Raw genomic sequence first — 24057 nt, 5'->3', positions numbered from 1 at the left:
CTACCCACCTACAGGGTGGGTACGTGGATTACAATGAGTGGAGTGGCACAACACTCAGAAAAAATGTTACTTGGATCAAAGTTGCATATGACTTCAGCTTATTACAACTTACAAAAATCCAAGTGTTTTTATCTTAATAAAAAGACCTCCATTTGTTTTACCTTAGTAATCCTGAGGCACTATTGCTCAGTTTCAAATGCAACGTTGAAAATTAAAGCTAATCCAAATATTCTTCTTCTGAAAGCCTGAAATGCTCCAGAAAAACTGCAAAAACCTAGGTGACTGCTCATCATTTGGTCCAAAGTCTATTCAAGTCCTTACTGAAAAAAAAAAAAAAATTAACGTGGCAAATATTATTAGTATATAAAGTAATTTTTCACATGAACAGTATCTGAATACATTTTATGGTGACCTGAAATAACTTTAGTGATCCTTTCTTTACACAGGGCCAAAGTACTAAATAAATAAATTAGAAAGATACCTAAAATTATAGTGCCATCTACAGGCAAAGAAAATACTATCAATGATGGCACATTTTTAATGATTTCATATTTTCTAATTTCTACCCAATGATTAAAAGAAAACTGGGATTTTATTATTTAGTAATTCACTTTCTGATTACATTTATAGGATATAATTTATCATATAAAGTAAAGTTAAAACATCATTTCTAAAATTTTTTACTATTTAATATAGCATCATTTCATTTTCGATAAACATTAAGGCAATAAAAGTAATCTTTAAAATCCATGGTACCACAATCTGCAAGTTTTGTGTCCTGAATTTGTTTATTATTAAAATATATAAAGACAAAAGAGGAAATTTCTACTATTAAAAAAATTCCAAACATTCTACAATCTTAACAGAATGGCATTTTCATTTTTTTCTGTTCCCTTCCAAACTTGCATTTGTGGACATTTATTTAACAATCACTAAATGCTAGGCACTTTTCTAAGCTGCTTTACATATATTAACTCAGCAAATCATCATAATAATCCTAAGAGGTAGGTTTATTACCATCCCTGTTTTATAGATGTTGAAACTGAAACACACAAAGCTTAAACAACTTGTCCAAGGCCACACTGCTCTAAGTGGCAGAGGCAAGCTTCAAACTAGGGGAGTCTGTCCCCAGCATCTAAGCTTTTAATCACTATGCTAAAGTGCCTCTCCTGTGTAAAAGCTGCATGCAGTGTATATACTGCATTTGTGTTTTATATATATATATATGGTTTTGTGGGGCAACATTTCTCACATACCCAAAACCTTCATCATCAACTTTAATAACTAAATGCTTTGCCACCAAGTTGTTACATCTCATTTTACTTTTAGTTAGCTAATGCTGGACTTCCAAACTGTTTCTAATTTCTTTCTATATATATAGAAATGCTGCACTAAGCAAATTTTGCATTGCATACAGTTTTTTTCCTTCTTTGGAATTTTATTTCCTTATACTAATATACCCAAAATGGTTTGACTGACTTAAGTATATAAAAGTGCCACATTACTAATATATAATACTCTTGACAGCTTTTTAAGTCATTATGTAATGCTACCAGCAATAAAAGAATGCTCAGATTTTCCCAATCAGTATACCCCATTTCCCCCCAAATGTACCTGATGTAAAGTGGATAGGGATGCTTTGTGATGAGGGATAGTTAAACCAACAAATATAGAATTTTCGAAATGGGTAAAATGTTTTCTTTCTCCAGCAACGTAAAAAGGTGGAGATAAATCTATTGTTTGCTGCTTATGAGATTGGTGCTATCTTGATTCCTTAAATGAGCCTCAAAAAGAATCAATAACACTCAGTCACTAGTAAGTGTCAGAGCTGGAGTCTGAGCACAGATCAGTCTGACTCTAAAAATTTATGTTTTAGATGATAGAACAAAAATAACAAAAAAGTGGAGGGTAAGTATATGTCAAGATAAAGAAACTGTAGGAAAAATTTTATTTCAATCTTCATCAAAAATTATTTACCTCATAAAGGGGTAAACTACCCTGGGGTAGCTATCATAAATAGAGGAGTTATATTTTCCTGATGTACTGTTCTGATCAATAATTTCAAAAATAGGAAAGAATGGCAATAATTAACAAAATGCTTCATCTATCTTTCCAACCCTGTTTTCATTACAACCTAGTTTCATCTACATTCTAAGCAAGGAGCTTGAGGATATAAACATTACTCCAAAAATGTTTTTCTTTAATGTTATCTTCTTTAATGTCATCCTGCAGTATTATATGCTCCTAATAGTCCAGAAAGACTAACTTTTATAGCACAGACTAAAGGTCACCGAGATATTAGATAATAGAAAGAACAAAGGCTTTGGAGTCTTCAACTCAGATGCTGCCACTTACTAGCTATACGTCCTCTGGAACGTTAGTATCAAATTCCTACTTCCAGGATGTTGTGTAATTAAAGGAGATGACAATTATAAAGCTCCTAGCACATGGTAGATGCTCAAGAAACTTTAGCTCCCTTTCCTTTAAAAAGTGGCACATACACGATTATATTAAGGGGATCAGTTTTAAAAGTCATGCTTCATTATTTCCCTCAGACAAACGGTAGCATAACACGAAGCGTCAAGATCAAAAGAGATCAAAAGAGATAAAGTTGCTTCATCGATGTGGGAACCTTCCTTCATGACATCAATATCATGGTCTTCTATTAGTTGGTATGAGAGATTACAGGGATGTTTCAAAATCTTTCTATAGCATCCTGGAACATTCAGTTTCAGAGTAGGTATTTTAAATCTACATGTCTGTAGTCCATCTCTGCCGAGTACTTCCTGGTACCACTTCCCTAGTTTGTTCTTTGGGTACTGAATATTGTATCCAAGCACTGGAAGAACCACCTGTGCAATGGAAGGGGAAAAAAAAAAAAGATATGTGAAACAGCCTTTGGAAAAATATTTGATCATATTTTAAATTTACTTTTATGACTGGGACCTGGATCAGTAAAAACAGACTCAGGATATCAACATTACAATCAGCCTAAAACATGCTATTAAGTATTACACTACTTTGATTCTTTTTAACGCTGCCCAGAAAAGAGAAGAGCCAACTAAAATCAAGAAGGACTCTTAAGGGACTTCCCTGGTGGTCCAGTGGTTAAGAATCCACCTTCCAATGTAGGAGACACAGGTTCGATCCCTGGTCAGAGAACTAAGATCCCACATGCCGCAGAGCAACTAAGCCCGCGCCACAACTACCAAGCTTGCATGTCTCAACAAGAGAGCCCGCGTACCGCAAACTACAGAGCCCACGCACTCTGGAACCCTCATGCCACAACTAGAGAAGCCCACACACCGCGACAAAGACCCAGCGCAGCCAAAAATAAATATATAAATAATGATAATAACTAACTAAATAAATAAATATTGTACTTGCGTGGTATATCTAAACAGAAAAAAAGGACTCAATTACCAAGGCAACCAACTCAAGTCAGATATTATTAGACAAACTGCTGTTAATGTAGAAGAGATGAAACAAGAAGTTGAGGTACACTTAATTACCCAACAGACTTCATCTTTGTGCAGTTATACAATCCTAAAAGCATATTCTTTCTGGAACACAAAGAATAACCTTTACTACTCAATCACGTAACTGGTATTTTGGCTGATAATTTTACATTTCTCTTACTTATTTAAAAACATGGGGCTTCTCTGGTGGCACAGTGGTTAAGAATCTGCCTGCCAATATGCAGGGGACATGGGTTTGAGCCCTGGTCCAGGAAGATCCCACATGCCGTGGAGCAACTAAGCCCATGGGCCACAACTACTGAGCCTGCGCTCTAGAGCCCGCGAACCACAACTACCGAGCCACGTGCCACAACTACTGAAGCCCACAGGCCTAGAGCCCGTGCTCTGCAACAAGAGAAGCCACTGCAATAAGAAGCCCGTGTACCGCAACGAAGAGTAGACCCCGCTCTCCACAACTAGAGAAAAGCCCACACAGAGCAATGAAGACCCAACGCAGCCAAAAGGTAGTCAGAAAAAGGAACAAGGTAAAAAACTCAAATACACACAACATGACTGAATTTCAAATTCGTTATGCTCACTGAAAGAAGCCAGACACAAAAGGCCATAAACTGTATGATTCCATTTCTATGATAGTCTTTCAAAGGCAAAACCATAGAACAGAAAAGAGCTGAGTTAGGGCTGGGGCAGGGGTGGGGAGTGACTACAAAGGGGCTCAGGAAGTTTGGGGGAGACATGAAACTGTTCTTTATCTTGATTTTTGTGGTGGTCATATGACTGTATACGTATACCAAAACTCACAGAACTGTAAACTGAGAAGAGTGAATTTTATTGTATATAAATTATACCTGAATTAAAAGTGGTGAAAAAAAGGAGCAAGGAAGGGAACTGGTTAAATATATTGGCTTTTGGGCACAATGTGTACATTTAGATCTAAATGATACTAATTTTTAAGCAAGTTTACCTGATGTATTGCATATGTATTAGCTGATTCCTCTTCTTCAGTTACTAGATGAACCTATTTTTTAAAAACATGATGAAAATACAGATGATTTTCAAATGTTCCAAATTCCCTCAATTTTCCCTAACTCTGTTCAATGTACAATTTGACTCCTTAGCTGAATATACACATACCCAAACAAGATCTTTTCACAATTTCTTTCCAGAGGAGTAGACTACTTAAAAATCAGAGTGATTCTTCCTGCTTTAAGCCCTGATAACTCCGTGGAAATATACGGAGAAGGTTGGGCAGCTAACACTCTGAAGCAACACATTCACCTCAGTTACCAACGATCTTTTTCTAAATTGCAAAGTTGTTTTTTCTTACTATGCTGAATCAAGAATCTGCCTCTGTGAGACCACCCAACCTCTGTCCCTAACAAATGTCATAATAATCTATGAGAAGTAGTGCTTCTCAAAATGCGTTTCATAGACTAGTAATAGGTGTCACACATACGAGGCAAAAAGAAGAGGTGAGTGATAAGCTACATTTGAGAAATGTTGCTCTAGGACAGAGAATAATTCTGATTTCTCTGGCACATGAAAGCTCAAGTATAAAGGCAGCTGTCATCATTCCATGAGGATTACAACAGCCTCATTTTCCTAAAGCATTCATCATATAATATAATGTCTAGATCGTCTCTAAACCTGCTTGCTTTCCCAATTCTCCCTACTCTTAGCAATAATGTCTCTCCTTTTTTGTTTTCTCATTTTGGGTTTATTTGTTTGTTTACATGTAAATAACCCATTTTAACTGCTGCACTCAGAAATGGACATAACACTCCAGATGTGATCTGACCAAATACATGGGGCTATGATCTCTCTTGCATCATCACTTCCAGCTTTTTGTCTTTCACAAATTCATAAGCATACCTACAATGCTGCAATTTAAGCAATTTATGAAAATACTGAACAAACATGGTCAAGTACAGAGTACCATGTTTTGTCTTTAGAGAACTCCCTCCAGGTTGATATCAATCGATAAATTAACGAACATGATTTTGCCGTATGGCTGCTCTGCAAAGATGAATTCACTATTCTCATTGTCTAACTCACATTTCTCCACCTTGTTCACAAAAAAACTATACAAGAATCTGCCAAGTCACCTGAAATTAAGATATAACGGTAGTCCTAGTAATTCTATCAAAAAGGGACTCAGTTTCCTACAATTTTTAATGTAGATGCATAACATGACATGTTCTATATACCATTTATTAGAAATATTAGTTTGTCTTTTTCCTTTTCATATTTTATGTCTTTTTTTGGTTTTATTTTGGTTTAACTTTTTATTTTATATTGGAGTAGAGTTGATTAACAATGCTGTGTTAGTTTCAGATGTACAGCAAAGTGATTCAGTTATACATATTTTATGTCTTGAGACTCCAGTTCCTGCCTTTTCTTTTCTCAGTGCTAACTAATAAAGTATAAAATGATTGATCTTAAAAATATAGACACTTTTTGCTGCTAATAAAAGGTAACTCTGCAAAATGTAAAGGAGAAAAGATTCTCTTTTCTACTACATCTCCTGAAAGAAAAGCAGATTCAATCCTGATCACAAAACTATCCATGCAAATATTACATGGAACAAAGAAGTCTTATAAGACACAAGCATTTCAGAGATTATTGTTATATTTTGTCAAAGTAACCTTTAACTTCTGAAAATCTGAATTAGAAATGGCTGACCTACTAAATAATGCGTTGCCTGGGTAATATTTAAATGGACATGTTTTCTGAAAGGTGTTAAAAAACTTGTGCTTTTTTCATTATTTATCAAAATGGAATCAACTGACATATCTCTTCTTCCACTCATATGAGGTAAAGTAAAACCTACGATGCTGCTAGATTTTTTCTTACACAGTTTCAGAGTCCGTGTCGCAGTTAAATGACCATTCTTAATGATTTATGCTCTTAGTGATAAATTTCTTATCTAAATATTTATAAACCATTCATTTAATAAAACAGTAAAGCAGACATCTTTGTTCTGGCTCACTCATCACTCAGCCTTTACTCCCTCTTTTCTGGTAGTGCACCTGCATTTTCCTGGGAGCTTCCCTCTCATTTCTTAAATGTGGTTTGGGTGGGATGGTTCCAGGAAGGAGCCCTTGGAACACAGGTTTTGCCAAACACATACTCCAGTCCACAATAACTGATCTGGGGACATGTGACCCAAGCCAAGCCATTCCTAGCCACTGAGGCTCAATTCCATGGCTTTGACTGAAACTGTTGGGAAAGAAAAGCCCTCTTTTCTGGAGAAGAAACTGAGAATGGATCTAACAGAGAGGAAAGCAGAGCTGCAAGATAAAGCAAATGAGACAGATGATTTAGGACACTGCTTAAGCCCCTTGATACAGCTGTGCCTGAATCAATCATGCATTTTTAGTTATGAGGGCCAAGAAATTCCTGTCTGTTTTCCTCAAGTTAGTCTGAGGTGAGTTTCCATCACTTGAAACCAAAAAAATCCTTAATTCATACATCTAGAACTCTGCCATTAATTTAGATCAAGCTTCCTTTATGGAAAGTTCTGTCTATTTTTCTCCATTTTTGAAAAACTGGGCCATGCTCTATCTCTAGATGCTGACACCTTTTGTACACTCCACAATTTCTCTAGTAGAGACTAATCTGGGCTTGGAATCAGACAACAGATTAAGTGCTACCTATGTCACTTAATCTGTCTCCTCTCTAGCCTGGGTCTCAATTTCATTTCTATAAAATGGGAATTAGAAGAGTGTCTCTAAAATCTTTTTGTCCTCTAAAGGTCAATGATTTTATGATGTTATATACAAAAGCACTACTCAAATCCCTTCATTAATTTTTAAAATATATTTGTGAGATTGAATTAAGATAATGATGGAGAATAGTCTGCTCTTTTTGTGTTACAATACTATAAAATAAATTTCCTTACATGATTTATGGAATTAAATTTCATTATTTAGTTCAATCCCACAGAGATTAAAATACTATAAAAATACTAGTTGGATGGGGAGGAAATGGAAGGATCAATTTTTACAATACAAAAATATATTTCATTAATATAAATGCCTCTAAGATACTGTTAAGAGGGAAAAAAGCAAGTTGTAAAATCGCATCTTTGTAACTTTCATTTCATACCACTATTTTTATTTTTCCATTCAATAGCATGTTAAGCATTAGCTGACAGCAGAGTAGAAGCAGGAGATGAGCAAATATAAGTTAAAAAAAAAAAAAGAAGAAGAGCATGTTTAGTTTTAAATTGTTTCTAAAATAAGGGCTTCTGAAAATTAGTATTCCTGGGGTGGTAACTACTCTTGATGAAATGACACTTACTTTACTACTTGGTAAATGCTCATCATCAATATCTTCATCCAAACAGACCAAATCGCCCTCCACCACTCTTGATCCATAGGTTGCAAGTCTGTAAGATACTGCCTCATTCCAGATTTTGCTGCTATATGCATGAACATAGAATATGCGCATGGAATGGGGGAAAGAGAACCACGCCTGGATACAGCCCTCCTCTGTCACACCAAAGCGATGCAAGGACTCCAACAATGCTCTCTCCCGAACTTTGAATTCAGGCATCAGTGAAAGTGTGCCTTTAGCATCCTCTGAAATAAAGCGAAGATCAGTTAGTCACTTTTATTTAAAGGCCAGTTATTAAGACCTTTACCACGCTCTCTAAATGAACTGAGCTATCCTGGGAACCTGAATATGAAGATGATGCTCAGCACCAACTATACACCAGAGCTACACTTGAAGAGGTTTTTTGTTTGTTTTTAATAAAGATCATTAATCATATGGCTCAATCACTTTCCCTGCTTTAAAAAGAGCACATTAGTAACTCGAACTTCAGGATAGAGATAAACTAATTTGCAGTTATTTAGAGGACTTTTTTTTTTTTAAAGCATTACATAAACCCGAGCTTAGAGATTTTTTAAGAGCTATTATAGACATTTTACACAGAATTTTTTGAATAAGAAAGGGTTGACATCTGGATCCTTCAAGTGTACTATTAGGTCTTGCTAGTAGGATGCTTTTTAAAATTAGGTTACTGGACTCCATGGCAAAGATGCTTATTCAGGTAGGGCCTTGGATTCAGCATTTTAATAAATGCACCAGATTTCTTAAGCACACTAAAGTTTAAGAATCACTGCCAAAAGGAAATTATTTTCTCAGGACCCTACAATAGATGCAATTTTGAATTTTCCTTAGTATTACTTAGATTACTCATAACAATTTGAAATGCTCACACTGTTTACAGATTCTGGTGTGGGATAAAAATATTTTTCTCCTATGAATCATTACATATAGGTAATATGTACATAATTTAAAACAATGAATGGAGATATTTGAAAACTGATGTCCTTTATTTCAATGTAAGTGAAATTCAATATGCACGTATATGTTGATCATATATTTGAGTGACTCTAAAACGCTACGGTTGCCGTTATTGTTTAAATACAAGTAATATTTATTCAGTATTCAGAACGTGCCAGGCACTATATTAAAAGCATTATATCTATTATCTTATTTAAATCTCATGACAGTCTTTCAGGTACCATTATTAGCTTCAGTTTGCAGATGAAGAAACTAAAAGAATGAAACTAAATGACTTGCACAAGACTGTACAGCTGGGAAGTACTAAAGTTGAGAGTTAAACCTACGTAGATTGACTGTAGAACCCACACTCATAACAACTTTTTTTTAGTGCTTCTCATTAAGCATTCTACATATATTGGGCTAAAGTTTTCAAAATCAGAAATCAGGGCTAAATGGTAACTAGATCAAAAACAATGCACAAAGTATCAGATATAACAAATGTACTTTTATTTAGTTTATTTTTTCAGTCTCCTCTGATTGTAGTGAATTATACTTCATCAATACCTAAATCCTTCGAGGATTTAGGCCAAGAAAAACTCAGAAAGCATCTTTTCCCTCACCCCTACCCCCAAGCAAGAATTAGGACAAAAATCCCAGAGATCTGGCCAAAAAAGGAGTGCATAGGGCACGTAATAAAAATGCTTAAATATACAATATATTACAGTCTATTTCTTATCATATTTATGTTGTAATGAATGCCCTCCTGCTGACATAACACTTATGTATCTGCATGGTTATGTAAGGGGTAAAGAAACTTTTTAAGTACCAGTTTGAAGAAAATATTTCTTTGCTCTATTTACAGGATCATCCAAATCTTCTGGTGTGAGAAATAATTTTACAGCCTTCACCTTTAAAAACCAAACAAGCAAACATATGTTAAATGAAAATGAAAAATTACTTACTTTTTTAAAAAAAGGTACAAATTGTCTGACATCTAACAAATGCCAGACATTTAACAAAGGAACAAGAATAAGCATTTAACATGATATTTTACATGGCAATTTTGTCTTTAAGTGTTCAAAAGTTAAACAATGTTAAATTTAGAATTAACCTCCTGTACAAAGCAACCTGATACATAGGTTTAAAATATTATGGACTGGAAAAGTGCTCCCCCACTACTTCCACAGTTCTTCTGTCATTCTTTGCCTCTATCATCGAACTATGAACGCAAGTATTAAGTGATGACATAAAACTCAGACTTAGTCAACAAAAATACACAAGAAAAATAAGGGAAGGAACAAGCATAGGGGAATGGCAAGCCACTAATTTCATTTGTGTTCTCAAGTCTCAGAATTCTGTGGTCTTAAAAATAATTGCCAATCTTTTTTTTTTTTTTTTTTGCAGTACACGGCAGTCATTTTTAAAAATTGCCAACTTTAATATTTTCTTTTAAAACCTAAATAGATTAAAAGATCCTCCTTTAAAAAAAAGTTATCTACTAGTTCCTATATTTTATCACTGTCTCCAGCACAACTTATTTCTAAGTATGTGCCTTAGAGTTAGAGTAGGAAAGGATCTTAAAATAGGTCAAGCAACCTAATCTCCCACTCATTCTTCTGTTAACATTTTTCATTCATTAAAACAAATACTATTAAGCATCTACCATGTGCTAGGCACTGAGGAGATACCAGGGATAGAGTGTTGAGCAAGAGACTTGTGGTCTCTGTTTACTGGAAAATATTAAATAAGCAATAATTATAAAATGTAATCAAACCTGAGATGGGAAGTCTAGGAGGCTGTGCAGTCACAAGATAAGGGGAATTCACTAATTCTTGGGTAGTAGGATGAGAATTTAAATTGAGACATAAGGAATGTAAAGGTTGGGGAGGGCGTGCTTCAAGCAAAAGGAAAAAAAAAAATCTGCCTTTCCAGCTGTGGGAGCCAGCCTCTAAGACAGGCCCCAATGGTCTCAAGCACCTGGTGCTCACGCCTGGGCAGTCCTCTCCCACAGTCATCAGGGTTGGTCTGCGTGACCGTGGAATACGGAAGTAGTGAAGGTCTGTCCCTCCCAAGATTAGGCTATGAAAGACACTGAAGTTTCTTTTTTCTTTTTTTATTCAATGAATATTTATTGATATGAATGAATGAAGAAAGGAATAAATGCTCTATTTCTAAAGAACTTTTATGAGGCTAAAAACTGTATCCTCTGAAAAGGAATTACTCCCCTCCATTTTACCAAACTGCAACTTTTTTCTCATTTCATTTCTCTGAAGGAATATTCTATTTCCTTTAGCAAAGAGAGTATGTCAAGAGATATATGACACTATTTTTTTTTAACTTTTTATTTTATGTCAGAATACAGTTGACTAACAATGTTGTGATAGTTTCAGGTATACAGCAAAGTGATACAGCTATACCTATACATGTATCTATTCTTTTCCAAATTCTTTTCCCATTTAGGTTGTTCCATAATATTGAGCAGAGTTCTCTGTACTATATAGTAGGTCCTTGTTGGTTATCCATGAGGTTTCTGTTGTGGTCTCTCTCTCTCTCTCTCTTTTGTGCTCTTGGACTCCTCTCTCCGGGGGAAGCCATGCCACGAGTACCACTATGTGAAGAAACTCAAGGTTCCTGCCAACAACCATGAGAGTGAGCTTGAATGTATATCCTCGGTACCCACTCAAGTTTTCAGAGACCACCCAGGCTGACAGATAACTTTAAATGCATGAGAGACTCTGATGCAAAAATGCCCAGCTAAGCTGCTCCCAGATTCCTGACCCTCAGAAATAGTGAGATAATAAATGCTTGTGGTTTTAATCCACTAAGTTTTGGGGTAATTTGTTCCACAGCAATAGTTGATAACCAATAGTCTAGCAAGTTAACAAATAATTAGGAGCATAGAATATGAAGTTTGAAAGAAGTAGCCAGCTTTTGTTTAAATGTAATGATAGCAAGAGGAATTTCCAGTTCTTGGGGTGGGGGGTGGCAGAGGAGAAAGCCCATTTCTTTGGACAACTGTTAGAAAAGTCTTTCTTACACTAGGCTAAAACTTGGCCCCCTGAAATTCTACCACTGTTAAAACCAGACAATTAACAGTCTAATCATATTTTTGAACATTCATCTTACTATGAGCCTGACACTACGCTAGGTGCTTTCACAAAAGTTATCTCATTTACTTCTCACGAACATCTTGTAAAATACGTATTATGTCCATTTTACAGATAAGAAAACCGAGGCTGTGAAAATTAATTAACCTGCCTATAGTGACATATTTGACAACTGGCAGAACTCAAACAGAACACATGATGCATTCTTCAGACCCCTAACTATTAAATTCTTCTTCCATATGACAAAATTTCCAATACTTTATAAGTTAATTTCCTCTTCAGAGTTTTCTAGACTGAAAAAGCACTGTCCAGTTAATCATTTCTTATCAATACAGTTTCTAGACCCTTTATCATATCAGTTATATCCCACTTGCTAAACTCCCTCTGAAATGTTAAGCCCAGACTGACTGCAGTTTTGCAGATGTGGTCTACAGCACCAGCTGTCAACCTTATTTCCATGTGTAAGATGGTGTTCACATGCACAACGCTTCTCACAAGTGCTTTTACTGTTCCTTTCTCTTCCACTCAAGAAAGCATATCAGAACACAAATGAATAAGCATGACACTGTAATATGAATAATACTGCATTTGCTCAAATATATAATTTTCATAGTTTTGTGGGTTTTCTCTATTATGTGTACTGCAACCAGTGTGAAAATATATGTGTGTATATATAATATGTAATTATATATATGTAATATACATTTTAAAAATATATAATATAATAATTGGGCAAATGTGGCTTATTTGTGACATGCATTTTTAGTTTCATTTGAAACTAGCCAAATTTTCTTTTTCAAATTTGCTGTTCCACTGCCATTGGGTGAATTCCTATCTTGCATAATATCTGATACCGGATTTCTCGAATTAGGGTTTAACTTTCTCAAAATCCTCTATTCAGCTCACTAAGAATTTGATGAGTGCTGGTCAAGTCCCTGTTAGTCTCAAGCAGGTATTAAATACAGGGGCATCACATACAGTTTGCTTTGTTATAATGTGATACCAAGAATATAGTGGCTACCCAATAAACATGATGTAATGTATGGTATATGTATGTGGCGGTAAAGCTGCATTTATATGCTGGGTTAAGAAAGCAAGGAGCGGGCTTATGTAGTAAGGACAACTGACAAAACAGCTAAGTCCATACTTTTAAAGAATCCATACCATTTCACTCATCAGCAAAGCCAATCCAATTTGGTCTGTGTGAACTTTCCTTCCCATCCCAAATCTCTGTGGTCCGTAGTAATTCACAAACCCTTTATTCTATAAATACAAAAACAATCAATTAATTAAAAGTATATTGTTATGGACCACATGCCTGTGAGCCACCAAAAGTCATATGTTGAAATCCTAACCTCCAATCTGATGGTGTTTGGAGGTGGGGATTTGGGGAAGTAATTAGGTCATGAGGATAAAGCCCTCATGAATAGGATTAGTGCCCTTATAAGAAATGGTGGTAGAACTTGCCCACTCTATTTCTGCAGTGTGTGAATACAATAAGAAGACCAGGCAGGAACCCTGATCTTAGGCTTCCAGCCTCCAGAACTACGAGAAGTAATTTTCTCTTGTTTAAAAATCACCCAGTCTATGGTTCTCTGTTATAGCCCCAAACTAAGATAAATAAATACAATTATTGTGTCGGAATATGTAATCAAGTCTTTCTTGTTGTATTTATTTCAATAAAAGAATCTTGTAATTGGCAATACGCACATGGATACCAAATGGGCTGAGAAACACTATACAGTTAAAATATAGAAAGGAAAAGAACAAATGATTAGAAGTTAGAAAATAAGTGAAAAATCTTTAAAAATACGTCAGCTTTTCATTCACATTACTGAGGAGTTTTCTGGAATGTGGGAACTCTTGGTGCTAAACTCATGAAAGTTCTGGGAAAACTGGGATGTACTGGTTACCTAGTACTGGATCTGCACTTTGCCCTCAAGCTCTTTCTGAATTTGAGACTTCTGCTGTATGGAGATGCTTGAAATACAAAGCAGATTTATTTTCAAACCCAGCAAGTCTTGGCTACTTTATATATAATGGTTGGTTTTTTGATTATCTCAGTTTCTGAAAGCCTGGACCAAGGCAATGGCATGGAGTCACTTCAGCAGAAATAGAAAACTGTAATTTACCACTGTAACCATTAAAGACATTGGTTAGTGGTTAAACATGTTCTCACAAAGCAAACCCCAGGCCCAGATGGTTTCTTGAAAGACAAAAGAGTTCCCTACACTCACTTTATGCAGGAATATATATTCATTCAACAATGATTATCAAGCACCAACTCCAGGACTGTTCAATAAAGGATGCTAAGATAATTTGTAATCAGCATGGTACACAGGAACTGCGTCCTGACCTCATGCCACAAAGATCAACTGCAGATAGAATAAGTACTCCCTGTATTAAATCTCACAGTTAAATACTTTTAATTATTTCAAATTTGGAAAAATAACATTACACAATATCCTCCAAACACCAGAAGAGTTTTAAGTACCCCTCCAAATTACTTAGGGTTGGTTATATAACAAAAGGTTTATAACCCTTTAAAACAAAACTCAAAAAACTTCTTATTTTCAGGACTTCTCAACTTCCTTCCCCTCATTATGAGAACTAAAGGAAAGTTGGCTAAATCTAAGATTATTCCTAGTGGGGATTTTAAAATGTATATGCATAAATACCAAACGAAAGTCTGGCAATAAATGCTATCAGAGTTCGGGAAACCCCACTCCCTTTTCTAAGGGATATCTTTTTAATAGTTTATCAGGGGGAAAAAAAAAAAGAATCTTAGGTAGGTCTAGAAGAAAAGGAAAAAACAACCATATACAGAGTATATAATCAGGGAATGCCTGTATATTTTAAAGATTTTTAAAATCTTTAGTTGGAAGATATTTTCCTGTTAGGCATGACATTGATTAAAACCTGATTTCTGTTTGTTTGTTTTCCTGCTGGAGAGGCATAAAATTGTGTAAAAAGGTCTTTGTGGTCAGAAACTTAGATCTGTGTTTCTCAGTGTTAGCTGTAGAGAAGAATCACTTAGGGAGTTTTTTTAAAAATGCCAATGCCTAAGCTGAATCCCCAAATGTTCTTATTTAATTGGTTTGGGAGAAGAGACGGACTGCTGAAATTTTTTAAAAGCACCCCAGGTTGAGAATTATGGGTCTAGATGAGGAGTTAGCAAGCTATTAACTGGCTCACAAGTCAAATCTGGCCCAACACCTGTTTTTGTAAACAAGGTTTTATTAGAACATGGCCATGCTCATTCATTTACATATTGTCCATGGATGCTTCCACACAACAGCAGTAGAGTACCTGCAACAGAGACCATATGCCTACAAAACCACAAATATTTATTATCTGGCCCTTTACAGAAAAAAGTTTGCTGAACCCATAGTCTACATGATCAGAATGATGGTTGTATGTGCATATTTAGATGCCTGGCAAATGTCATTTAAAAACTTATGGTAAGTAATTTTTTACTGTAAGACAAAATGTATATGATTTATCATTTGTATACACTGAAACAAAATTCAAAATTAGATTGAAAAAAGATTCTGAAAAGTAATATAAAAACTATTTGCCAAAGATTTCTGAAAAGAATTACTAGACAAAGTTGCCCCAAAATTAATCTCTTTGCCTGAAATACTACTCTATATGGCAAATACTAAAAAAAAAAAAAAAAAAAAAACTGTCTTTTTATAGATAGTTTTTACCCCCACACTGAGGAACACTATACAATTTTTTTTATTATACTAAAGTTGTGTTTTTTCAATACAAAAATGTGTACTAAGAAGAAAAATAAAAAAATAAGTCAAATGGCCCTAATTATCATTTAAAAAAATAATTATACATGCAATAAAAAAGGTACAAAAGAAAAAGAAAAATTTCCCTTCTTATCTCAATGTAAAGGGAGGGACTATAAAGATTTTCCTATAATACTCTATTTTAAAGTGCAGTTTGGGGACATCCTTGGTAGTCCAGTGGTTAAGAATCCGCCTTCCAATGCAGGGGACACGGGTTTGATCCCTGGTTAGGGAACTAAGATCCCACCTGCTGTGGGGCAACTCAGCCCGCTCACCACAACTAGAGAGCCCACGCACTCTAGAGCCCACATGCCACAACTAGAGAGAAGCCCACATGCCAGAATGAAAGATCTTGCGTACAGCAACTAAGACCCAACTAAGCCAAAAATAAATAAATTAATTTTTTAAAAGTGCAGTTTTCTTACCTTAACATTTTCTACTGCCTCCAAAATTCTCTCTCTCAGGTTTGCAGAATCATTTATTTGATTTTTTAAATTTCTGATGACAATATCAAAGTGATTTCCTTTGAGCTGACCGAGTCTAAGGGAATCATCTACAGATCGAATATTAAACACATTCATTCTTTTCTTTTCAATTTCTTTTTCAATGTTTTTCAACCTATAAATGATAAGTCATATAGACTCAGTTAAATCTTACATTTAAAAAATTAGTTTAAATGCTTAAACATTAAAAAATTATGTTAAAAATGTCAAAAAAATAGTTTAAATAAAGTTTAAATGACAGTTGGCAGATAACCACTTATATCCGAATACTAAAACAAAAATTGGGGGAACTATTTCAAAAACACATCTTTCATTTATTTCAACAAATGTACACTAAAACCCCTTTATCATAGGATTATATTAAGAGATTTTAAGAACTGGAACACATATTACTAATGCTACTACTCTATCTATGTAGCCTTCTGACTTCTTAGTTCAAGGGATAGAACCTCTTAACTGTTCTCTGCTCTTCCTGTCTTTAGACTTTGCTCCTTTCTTCCTCAGTCTCTCTTTCTCCAGTTACCAAAAAACCACTAGTGCCAGAGGATTTTCCTAAAATTCTGCTCTGAACACTTCCTTATTCAAATTTTCAATTTTTCACCAACATCTAAATAATGGATTCCAATTATCTTAGCCTAACTTTTAAGATCCTGTAAGAACTGATATAAATTCTTCTTTACATCATATTTTCTGTAGTCCTTACAGGAACTATATCTGCTTTATTAGGCAGAACTTTTAGCTTACTGCCCCTCTAAACTATCTTCAGATTTTCTGCAACTGCTAAAATCTTACTGTTAGTTGATGGGTAATTAAAATTCCCTACCCATAAGCCAAATCAAAGTACCTGCTCCTCCTAGAAACTAATAATTTGTTTTGTCTTTGATGGTTAAAAACTAATTTTTAACATCTAAATACCTTTTAACATCTAAAGTCATTCTCTCTTACTATACTGCACTTCTTGACCACAAAGACAAAATCATAATCAATTTTTTTTTGTCCCACATATAACAACTTAGAAACATCTACCTGCAAGTAGTGAGTACTTAAACATCTGATGACTAAAGATTAATATATCAATATTACAGCAAGTTAGGCAGGATTTTGGTTCAATGATTCAAGTTTCTGAACTTTATCTTGAGGAGAGTATCCACAAGGCACAGATTTAAGTACAATCATATTAATCACAGTAGTATTTACAGTGAAAAACTGGAACAAATTTCTATGTCCCAAAACAGAGGAATGTCAAATAAATTAGTCTGTATAATGAACATGACTCTGAAATATTTCATGACATAAATTTTCATTAATACTAATTATTTTTATAAGTAAAATATAAATTACACATACAGTACGATTTTCACATATGTAAAAAATGGCTTTGTAGCATCTGTATGTAGCATAGTATTTGAAAAAAGACTGGAAGGAAATGGATCAAAATGTTATTGTGGTTATTTCTGAGTAAGAGAACTTTTAGTGACATTTAATTTCTTTTTTATTCTTTTTTCTATTTTCTAAATCTTCTATAATAAACATGTATTTCTTCTAAATACATGTATTATCTTCTAAATAATACATGTACTATCTTCTAAATAAACATGTATTATCTTCTAAATAGAGTTTTGTTTTGTTGTTCAATAGAGTTTTGTTTCTAAGTAGAGTTTAGAGTCCTAAATAGAGTTTTGTTTTGTTCAACAACAAAACAAAACTCTATTTAGAAGATAATTATACTATTAATGCAGAATATGTGCTGAGTAAGCCTGTAATCAATTACTATTAATAGTGAGGTTAATATGCTCCCAGTATTATTCTGAGTTTTTGATGCAATAAGAAAATAAAGTCTGTCCTTTAAAGTAACATCTTATTACCTCTCTGGTGTCACTTTCCTAACAACCATTGCTTGATAAGTGATGGCTTTCTTGTCTTTAAGTCCTGCATAACTAAAATCTGAAGGAATCACTCCAAGCTTGATAGCTAAAAAACCAACTGCTTCAAACATTTCCAGATTTTCTTTCCGTAGGGTAAAGGCTGAAACAAAAACAATCCCTGATTACAAAAAAAGCAGCTAACATACATCAATTACATTCTTAGCAGACAGATCATTATAATGAATCAAATCACTAATTTAAACAATGAGTACTTTTTAATCAAAATACAACCAGTAAAATACAAAACCTCATGGATTTCAGCACTCATTTTTAAAATGCTAGTGGGCTCATTAAAGGCTTACAGAAAAAAAAAAAAAATCCAAATTCCCTCATCTGACGTTCATACTGGCCCCAGTCACATTGGCCCTAATCTACCCTTCCAGTCTCCGCATGTGCCACTCCCATTCATATAACCTATAATCCTAACACAGAGAACTCCTCACAATCCTTGGATGGACTAAAGCCTTCATGTGCTCCCTCCATTTACTATTTGCCATACTTCCATTCATGCTTCAAGACCCAATGGCCACAGCAGCAATCATGTTTGTCTTACTGACCATTATATCTTCAGCCTAACACATAGTAAGTATTCAAGTATTTATTGAATGAATGAATAAATGAACTTTACAGGAAGTTAATTACTTAAATCTGCATGTCTCCACTAGCTGTCATTATCTATATTGTGACACTGAACATCATGTTATAATTTATCTCTTTAAGTTTGTGCACCCCACGGACTAGGAGTTCCAGGTCAGCAAACCAGTAAATAAAACCATATTTGCTTCGTGGTAGCTGCTTCAAATGTCTACTAGATGAGAGGGTAGGAGTGAGGTTGCAGAAGAGGTAGGAGGAACAAGCGCAGTAACAGCCACCAAAAAAGCCCCCCAACTTGTTGGCCTATATAACCTGCCAACATTGACAGTAACAAAATACCTCAATCCTCAGTTCACCATATACATATAAAATGCTTCAAAGTACTGCCCTTTTCCCTCAAATCATGAAAAGGAAATTCAAAGTTTTCTGCAGAATAATTTCTATTTTGTTCACCTCTTGTAACTGTCATCAGCAGCTACATGGGTCTCTCTGAGGAATGCTCTAAGAAAAATGAACATTTAACATACATGTGACTCAGGAAGTAGAAGGATGTGAAATTTACCTATCTATCTATCTATCTCTGAACATATGAAATAGCTAAACAAAAGCTTGTAATATCTACACTTTAGAAATCATGCTGTTTAAAAGAAAGGGAAACATCTGTACGTTCTTTAGATCCCTATATAAATAACCTCGAAAAACATGAAAATAGCAAGTCTCAAAAATATGAAGAAAAACATGCATTGATGAAAAAGTTTTTAAAATCAGCAATAATGCTTCAATATTTGTACATATTGTGAAATGATCACTATAAAAATGTTTTCCTTGTGATGAGAACTGTTAAGAGCTACTCCTTTAGCAACTTTCAAATATACAACACCGTATTAGTAACTGTAGTCACCATGCTGTACATTATATTCCAGGACTTATTTATTTTATCACTGGGAGTTTGTACCTTTTGACCACCTTCATCGATAAGTAAAATAGATTATTTTAAATAAATTCATATCTTTTAAAATTCATTTTAAATTGCTAATAGGTTAAATATAATTAACACATAAACAAAAGCTGTTTGGGGTTCACAATAATTTATAAGAGCTATACTAGTCCTGGAACCAAACATTTCAGAATCAATTAGTAATAATGTGAAAAATTTTGTAGTCTTCCAAATATACCAAATCTATGGAATTAGACAGACACCAATAAAATATCTTAAAAGTGTTGCAGCAGCCTGGCTAGGAGGTACAAACTGTGAAAAACAGACCAAGAAAGTGTATTATATAAAATAAGAAGGCTAGGAGAGCAACACTTAAAGTTTTAAAGTACATGTGTTTGATAACTAGAGTTCAACATGTCAAATCTGTCCCTGACAATCTAGGCGTGTCACTCATAGGTCATTAGGCAAGCTCAGCCATCTAAGAAGGAGCCTCCAAATTGTTTGAGATTATATCAGTTTGTTGCTGATTAGCCTTAGTGCATAGGTATATTTTATCCATGAAGATAGAGAATTTAGAATAGAAATATTTAAGATGATCAAACTCATGGTTTTTAGTATTTGTGTTAATGAATGTCTTATGCACTTGGAATGTTTAAGGTAATGAAACTCAAGTAATTCCAATTAAAAATGTCTAATTGATTTAAACTTGTCTTTTTTACATTGAAATCTCATTAAGTTAGTAAATAATATTGGCACATATAAGAAAATGTAAACACCAAATTTATGTTTAATTTATAAGATTTATAACATTTTCTTAATTACTTGGAATAAATGAAGTATTGAAAAAGAAAATCAACTATGCTAAATTTTAAAATTCAATTTTAGAGACTTCTACTTCTAGCACCATGTTGGAATAATTGGTACCAACCTTGAACTCCCACTGTTAACAAATAGAAAACTAGACAAAACATACGAAACACCTGTCTTTCGACCCTGGACTAAAGGCATCACAGAACTGTGATCCAAAAGGAAAGGCAAAACAAATGAGGTGAGTCTTAAAATACCATGGTTTTCTAACTAGAGGTACTTTCTGGGCCAGGGAGGAGGAATCCAAGTAGAGCACAGTGGTCTTGCTGAGGCTGGAGTTCAAGAAGGCCCAGTGGGCCGGAATTCATAGGGCAGAGTAAGAGAACGTGTTCCAGAAATCTGCATAGGTGACCCCTTGAGTTCCTTGCTGATTAGTAATCTGCACACCTAGAATTAAATATTACATATCATTTATCTAGTGTTGTGTAACAAGTTGCCCCAAACCCTACTGGCTTACAATGTTCACTTATCTCTCAGAACTTCTCTGGATCAGGAATTCAAGAGCACCGTGGTTTGGTGGTTCTAGCTCAGGCTCTCTCAGGAGGTTGCAGCACGATGTGGCTAGGGCTGCAGTTACTCAAAACTCCTGACGGGAGTTGGAGGATCCATTTCCAAGGGGATCACTCACTCACATGGCTGGCAAGTTAGTACTGGCTATTGGCGGAAGGCCTCATTTCCTCTCCAAAGAGCTGCTTTAATATCTTAAAGTCTGGTAGCTAGCTTACCCCAGAGTGAGCAATCCAAGAACTGTGCACAAAAAGTGCAATACCTTTTATGACCTAGCCTTAGACATCACACACCATCACTTCTGTCATGTTCCATTCATCACACCAGCCACTGAGAGTCTTCTCAGATGCTGAGAATCTATCTTCTGGCTCTAATACTTTATGTCCCACCCCCATTCAAAATATACTCGTTACTTCCCAATGCCCCAAAGACTCATCCCATTAAAACACCAGCTCAAATTCTAGTAGTTTTCATCTCTATCAGGTCCAGTGTGGATAGGCTCCTTAAATACATAGTAGAGCTATATGACAGCACTAGCGTAAAGCCTACTCTAGACCTCCGTTAATAAAATTCAAGATGAAGCCTCAGATGGACCTGCAAACTACTTCCTACCTGCTAGAGTATGTTCAACACTCTCTAAAATAAGACAACAAAATCCAGACACTCAACAAGATAACACTCACAGTGTTCGACCTCCAAAAAATAGTACTGGACATGCAAAGAAGCAGGAAAATATGACCCATGAACCAAATAAAAGTCAGTCAACAGAAACAGACCCAGAAACAACAGAAATGAAATTAGCAGACAAATATTTTTAAAGACCCATTAAAAATAGGCTCAAACTGTGCTCTAGAGCCCGTGAGCCACAACTACTGAGCCCATGTGCCACAACTACTGAAGCCCATGTGCCTAGAGCCCGCGCCCTGCAACAAGAGAAGCCACCGCAATGAGAAGCCCACGCACTTCAAGGTGGAGTAGCCCCCGCTCGCAGCAACTAGAGAAAGCCTGTGTGCAGCAACAAAGACGCAATGCAGCCAAAACTAACTAACTAACTAACTAAATAAATAAATAAATAAATAAATAAGGCTCAAAGACTATAGGAAAACATGAACATAACAAGAAATTGAGGACCTAAGAAAGAACCAAATAAAACTTCTAGAGCTGAGAAATGCAATACCTAAAACGAAAATGTCATTGGACGCTTAAATTTTTCATACAATTCTTTCTTCAAAAAAGCGTCTAAGAAAACAGTATAGCACTACCTCAAAAAATTAAACATAGGGGCTTCCCTGGTGGCGCAGTGGTTGAGAGTCCGCCTGCCGATGCAGGGGACACGGGTTTGTGCCCCGGTCTGGGAAGATTCCACATGCCGCGGAGCGGCTGGGCCCATGAGCCATGGCCGCTGAGCATGTGTGTCCGGAGCCTGTGCTCCGCAACGGGAGAGGCCACAACAGTGAGAGGCCTGCGTACCGAAAAAAAAAAAAAATTAAACATAGAATTATCTTATGATCCAGCAATTCCATTTTTGGGTATATACCCAAAAGAACTGAAAACAGTAACTTAAACCAATATAGCCATGTTCATAGCAGCATTATTCACAATAGCCAAAAGATGGAAGCAACTGTGTCCGCTGGCAGATGAATGGATAAACAAAATAACAAGATGTATATATACATACAACAGAATATTATACAGCCTTAGAAAGTAAAGAAATTCTAACACACACACACAACACAGGTAAACCTTATAAACCATAAGCTAAGTGAAATAAGCCAATCACAAAAGGACAAATGTTGTATGATCCCACTTATATGAGATACCTAGAGTAGTCAAATCAGAAACAGAAAGCAGAATGATGGTGGTCAGTGGCTAGGGGAGAAGGGAATAGAGAGTTATTGTCTAACAGACATAGAGTTTCAGTCTGAGGAGATGAAGATTCTGGAGATGGATGGCAGTGATAGTTGTACAACAATGTGAACGTACTTAATGCCATTAAACTGTACACTTAAACATGGTTAAAATGGTAAAGTTTATGTTATGTATATTTTATAACAATTAAAAATAAAAGTTTTTTTAAAGTTTTCTATTTTTTAGGTAGGTCTACTGTACTTATTAAGGAATTTTTTTATATGAACTATTTTTGTTCTTACAAAAGGCTGGCCTAAGCAAAATCTGGGATAGGCAAAGTTTATCTTTGTCTTTTTCTTTATTCTTGTACTTATAGGTATCCCAGTATCTTCATACTATCCTCTGGTGAACCATCAATTTCTCCCTTGAACATGTCTCTCCAATTATTCATCGTTTTTGTAAAACAAATTTAAACTAATATATAAACTTTCCACAATTTTTTGGTTCATTAATTTAAATACTGTTAGAATTACAAGTAGTACAAAATCTATACCTGCTTAAATCACTGATCAGCAATTCTCTCCCCACGTGTAAAACTAGTTTTGTTTTTCCTTCCAAACAGATTTATCTGTTAACATTTATTGCATGCCTCATGTGTCAACTCCTATACTAGCAGCTTTTTCATGGAAAAGGTAAGTGATACAACTGGACAAATTTCCAAGACAGAAGACACCAACATTTGAAAAACGATTACATAGTAAACATTTGCATTCATTATTTCATCTAATCCTTAGAGTATCATTGTGAATTAGGCCTTACTACTATCCCATTTTTAAAGTACAACCAAAAGTTATGAATTGTTAAGTAACTTGCCCATGGTATTATTCTTTCCAGTTTTACATTTATGGAAACTAAGTCCTAAAGATATTAAAAAGTTCATAAATCTTTTTATGAACTAAAGTCATAACGTAAAATAAAACCCACATAGCTCCAAGGTCCAAACTCTTTTCACTTACATCACAGAGTTCCCTACATAGTACAACCTTGTTTCTGTGCCACACATATTTGTGCAAATCTGAGTTGCTGTTTTTATTTTAAATGCTGTGCTGTTTACTTATAAAACAGGACCATCTGAAACACTTGTCATCCTTCATGTAGGATACAGGCCAATTAAACCTGGGCAGCCAAACTTGCAGAG

General features: G+C 35.1%; 1 protein-coding gene across 2 annotated transcripts in view; it reads right to left on the bottom strand.

The window, feature by feature from the left end:
* Positions 1-761: 761 nt before the first annotated feature.
* Positions 762-24057, bottom strand: part of PUS7L (pseudouridine synthase 7 like) — a 28374-nt gene continuing 5078 nt past the window's right edge. The window contains exons 4-10 of one of the 2 annotated variants that reach the window (XM_060113846.1): positions 18047-18206; positions 16104-16296; positions 13043-13141; positions 9598-9679; positions 7779-8059; positions 4441-4494; positions 763-2852 (exon numbers count right to left, since the gene is read on the bottom strand). In XM_060113846.1, the coding sequence (XP_059969829.1) occupies positions 2526-2852; positions 4441-4494; positions 7779-8059; positions 9598-9679; positions 13043-13141; positions 16104-16296; positions 18047-18206 (1196 nt within the window). In that variant the 3' untranslated portion in view covers positions 763-2525. Of the gene's footprint in view, positions 2853-4440; positions 4495-7778; positions 8060-9597; positions 9680-13042; positions 13142-16103; positions 16297-18046; positions 18207-24057 lie in introns of both variants that reach the window. The other variant, XM_060113848.1, reaches the window with a different exon arrangement.

The sequence above is a fragment of the Mesoplodon densirostris genome, chromosome 11 (assembly GCF_025265405.1).
Source record: "Mesoplodon densirostris isolate mMesDen1 chromosome 11, mMesDen1 primary haplotype, whole genome shotgun sequence".
NCBI lineage: Eukaryota > Metazoa > Chordata > Mammalia > Artiodactyla > Ziphiidae > Mesoplodon > Mesoplodon densirostris.
The sequence above is the reverse complement of the archived record's forward strand: the minus strand, read 5'-3'. Positions and strand labels throughout refer to the sequence as shown.